We start from the raw sequence: 4,190 nt of genomic DNA on the forward strand, positions 1-4,190 counted from the left end.
CAATGCATTTATTTATAAATATATAATGTGATATTGAACAGGCACTGAAAAGCATGAAGCATACTCAATTTCCTGATATGAAAATAGACCTAAGATATGATTTAGTCTATGATGATGTATTAGGATTCTCCAGAGAAACAGAACCAACAGGGGGCAGACACATAGATAATGGGCGTGTGTGTGGCTGATTTATTGTTAACAGATCAAACAAGGTGTAGAAAGGCCTATAATAATAATAATCCTATTTGTATACTTAAAAAGAATAAATATAAACACACGAGAATAAATAGAGACAGCCATGTAAGTCAACAGACAGAGGCAAAAACACTTTCCTAGAAGCGTACGCTGGAAACTATTATTAGGGATTACTTTAGGGAAAGAAAATTAGCTGTTGAGTAGTGAAGAGGAGAGCATCTATCTCACAACTTTCTTTAGAGCATTAACACTTAATTGTGTACACAGCTTTTATCTTCAAATGCTAATTTTAAAAGAAAGCAGAGAAAATCCTATCCCCACCTGATTCTTTCAAGTAATGCTTAATAATTGAAGAAACTCCTTGAGGTGCCACAAAATTACACTCTCCCTCCTTCACCACCATCCCTTCGATAGGAGACGTCAGAGGCTCCAAGAGGCCAAGAGCCAGCAATTCGTCATAAAACCTGAAATAGATCAATACAAGGGAAATAATCAAACACCACAGTCAGCTTAATATATTCTCTTCCAAGAATTCATTTTAACTAATAACTAGAAATCTTCGGGGATCCCTGGGCGGCTCAACGGTTTAGAGCCTGCCTTCGGCCTAGGGTGTGATCCTGGAGTCCCGGGATCGAGTCCCGCATTGGGCTCCCTGCATGGAGCCTGCTTCTCCCCCTGCCTGGGTCTCTGCCTCTCTCTCTCTCTGTCTCTCTTGTGAATAAATGAATAAAACCTTAAAAAATAATAATAATAATTTAAAAAGAAGCTAGAAATCTTCATAGGATCAACTCTGTATATGTTTTGTGTCAATGAAACATAATTCAGGGGCCCCTGGGTGGCTCAGTCTGCAGAGGACGGACTCTCGGTCTCGGATCGGGCGTGCAAGCCCCACGTTGCGCACTGGACTTCCTTAAAAAAAAAAATAGGGGATCCCTGGGTGGCTCAGCCGTTTAGTGCACCTTCAGCCCAGGGCCTGATCCTGGAGACCCGGGATCGAGTCCCACATCGGGCTCCCTGCATGGAGCCTGCTTCTCCCTCTGCCTGTGTCTCTGCCTCTCTCTGTGTATGTTTCTCGTGAATAAATAAATAGAATCTTTAAAAAAAAAAAGTAATAAACCATAACTCAGGTGAAAAACAGGAATGTTTGCGAATCCAAACATCTCTCGTTGACAGTCGAAGGCCTATTTCCTCGTGTATCTCAAAGTGTAAGTCAGTGTAGACAGGACAGTAGGCAGAAGGGTCATTGTGAATTCGTGGAGGCGGCCTTGCCCCCACCCCACTCCCCGGGGAGCTGTCCTCTGGGTCCCGGCCGTGTTCATGCGGGTGGCCCACACCCCCGACCTGCCACCCCATAGCCCCCCGCCCGAGGAGGCCTGGCCTGCAGCTCCCCACCACGTCAGGATCACCTGTAGAGGGTCCTCAGCTGCACAGTAGCTTCTCTGCGTTGCAAGAGCAAAACCAGGCCTTCCCACGCACCCCACCCCAGAGGGGCACCTCCGGCCCTGCCCACTCACCCACTCACCGTGCGTGCGGCCCGGCCCGCTGGGGCGAGCGGGTGATGTACTGTGCCCCCAGGTCCACGGTGCTCCCCGGGGCGTGCGGGCTGCAGGCCGTGCACATCCTCCCCCCTGCAGGAAGGGACGGGACCGCTCAGCGCCTCACCTGTGCAGCCGGCGCCTCACCTGTCCCTTCCCCGCGGGCCCACAGCTTACTTCGCAGCTGCATTCTTTAAAAGGGCTTTTGTGGGGTTTTCCTCTCTTAGTTTTATGCTTGGTCCTCTACGACCCTTGGGACATAGGTCATGCGGTAAAGAGGGCAGCGGGGGGCCTGGCCCAGGTCACACACTGAAGCAGGACCCGGTGCCCCGGGAAAGGCCCCGAGAGCTGGGAACCGGCCCCTCCACCCCCCACCCCCACCCACGCGCGCGCCTGTGATCCGCCCTCCCGAGAAAGGGGATCCTGTAAACCAGACCCTGGGAAGGCCTGGCCCAGCGCAGTGGGGTCCTGGCAAGGTGCACGCCCCGCACACCCGGCGGGTGGGAGATGGACCCCCCCAGGTGGCCAGGCCCTGCGAGGGCGCGCGGGCAGGTGCCGGGCGGCCCGGGGGGGGGGGGGGGGGGGGGGGGGGCGCTGCTCCCGCCTCCCGGACCCCGCGGGGCTCCTCCGCACCCCCTCCTCCCGCCCGGGACTCCTCCCCGACCCCGCAGGGCTCCACCCCCTCCCCCACCCCGGGGCTCCTCCCCGACCCTGCGGGGCTCCTCCGCACCCCCTCCCCCACCCCGGGACTCCTCCCCGACCCTGCGGGGCTCCTCCGCACCCCCTCCCCCAGGCCGGGACTCCTCCCGGACCCCGCGGGGCTCCTCCGCACCCCCTCCTCCCGCCCGGGACTCCTCCCGGACCCCGCGGGGCTCCTCCGCACCCCCTCCTCCCGCCCAGGGCTCCTCCCCGACCCCGCGGGGCTCCTCCGCACCCCCTCCTCCCGCCCGGGACTCCTCCCCGACCCCGCAGGGCTCCACCCCCTCCCCCACCCCGGGACTCCTCCCCGACCCTGCGGGGCTCCTCCGCACCCCCTCCTCCGACCAGGGACTCCTCCTGGACCCCGCGGGGCTCCTCTGCACCCCCTCCCCCAGGCCGGGGCTCCTCCCCGACCCCGCGGGGCTCCTCCGCACCCCCTCCTCCCGCCCGGGACTCCTCCCCGACCCCGCATGGCTCCTCTGCACCCCCTCCCCCAGCCCGGGGCTCCTCCCCGACCCCGCGGGGCTCCTCCGCACCCCCTCCTCCCGCCCGGGACTCCTCCCCGACCCCGCGGGGCTCCTCCGCACCCCCTCCTCCCGCCCCGGGACTCCTCTCCGACCCCGCGGGGCTCCTCCGCACCCCCTCCTCCCGCCCGGGACTCCTCCCCGACCCCGCGGGGCTCCTCCGCACCCCCTCCTCCCGCCCGGGACTCCTCTCCGACCCCGCGGGGCTCCTCCGCACCCCCTCCTCCCGCCCGGGACTCCTCCCCGACCCCGCGGGGCTCCTCTGCACCCCTTTCCCCAGCCCGGGGCTCCTCCCAGACCCCGCGGGGCTCCTCCGCACCCCCTCCTCCCGCCCGGGACTCCTCCCAGACTCCGGGGGCCTCCTCCGCACCCCCTCCTCCCGCCCGGGACTCCTCCCGGACCCCGCGGGGCTCCTCTGCACCCCCTCCCCCAGCCCGGGACTCCTCCCAGACTCCGGGGGCCTCCTCCGCACCCCCTCCTCCCGCCCGGGACTCCTCCCCGACCCCGCGGGGCTCCTCCGCACCCCCTCCCCCAGCCCGGGACTCCTCCCCGACCCCGCGGGGCTCCTCTGCACCCCTTTCCCCAGCCCGGGGCTCCTCCCAGACCCCGCGGGGCTCCTCCGCACCCCCTCCTCCCGCCCGGGACTCCTCCCAGACTCCGGGGGCCTCCTCCGCACCCCCTCCTCCCGCCCGGGACTCCTCCCGGACCCCGCGGGGCTCCTCTGCACCCCCTCCCCCAGCCCGGGACTCCTCCCAGACTCCGGGGGCCTCCTCCGCACCCCCTCCTCCCGCCCGGGACTCCTCCCGGACCCCGCGGGGCTCCTCCGCACCCCCTCCCCCAGCCCGGGACTCCTCCCCGACCCCGCGGGGCTCCTCCGCACCCCCTCCTCCCGCCCGAGGCTCCTCCCGGACTCCGGGGGCCTCCTCAGCACACCCTCCCCCAGCCCGGGGCTCCTCCCCGACCCCGCGGGGCTCCTCCCACTCCCCCTGGCTCCTCCCGCTCTTCCCTCCCCCACCCCTTCCTTTCCTCCAGCACCGGCTCCTCCACACTCCTCCCCGCCGGCCCGGGGCTCCTCCTCCACCGGGCCGCTCCCACTCCTCCCACTCCCCCTGCTCCTCCCGCTCTCCCCCTCGTCCCCTCCTTTCCTCCCCCGGCCCCCGCTGCCCCCACCCGGGGCTCCTCCCACTCCCGCCGCCCCGGGGTCCCCTCCCCGTCCCCCTCCCCCTCCCCCGTCCGA

At 64.9% G+C, this 4,190-nt stretch overlaps 1 protein-coding gene across 7 annotated transcripts in view; it reads right to left on the reverse strand.

Annotated features, from left to right (window-relative positions):
- RNLS (renalase, FAD dependent amine oxidase) overlaps positions 1–4,190 on the reverse strand; it is a 277,680-nt gene that overhangs the window by 273,234 nt on the left and 256 nt on the right. For 6 of the 7 annotated variants that reach the window (XR_005379569.1, XM_038576057.1, XM_038576058.1 and 3 more), the window contains exons 2-3: positions 1,718–1,823; positions 517–659 (exon numbers count right to left, since the gene is read on the reverse strand). Coding sequence is in view for 6 of the 7 variants with exons in the window: in XM_038576057.1 (XP_038431985.1) it covers positions 517–659; positions 1,718–1,823 (249 nt within the window). In the remaining variant the exon portion in view is untranslated. Of the gene's footprint in view, positions 1–516; positions 660–1,717; positions 1,824–1,907; positions 2,295–4,190 lie in introns of those variants that run through there. The other variant, XM_038576054.1, reaches the window with a different exon arrangement.

Source organism: Canis lupus, chromosome 26, assembly GCF_011100685.1.
Source record: "Canis lupus familiaris isolate Mischka breed German Shepherd chromosome 26, alternate assembly UU_Cfam_GSD_1.0, whole genome shotgun sequence".
NCBI classification, from domain to species: Eukaryota; Metazoa; Chordata; class Mammalia; order Carnivora; family Canidae; genus Canis; species Canis lupus.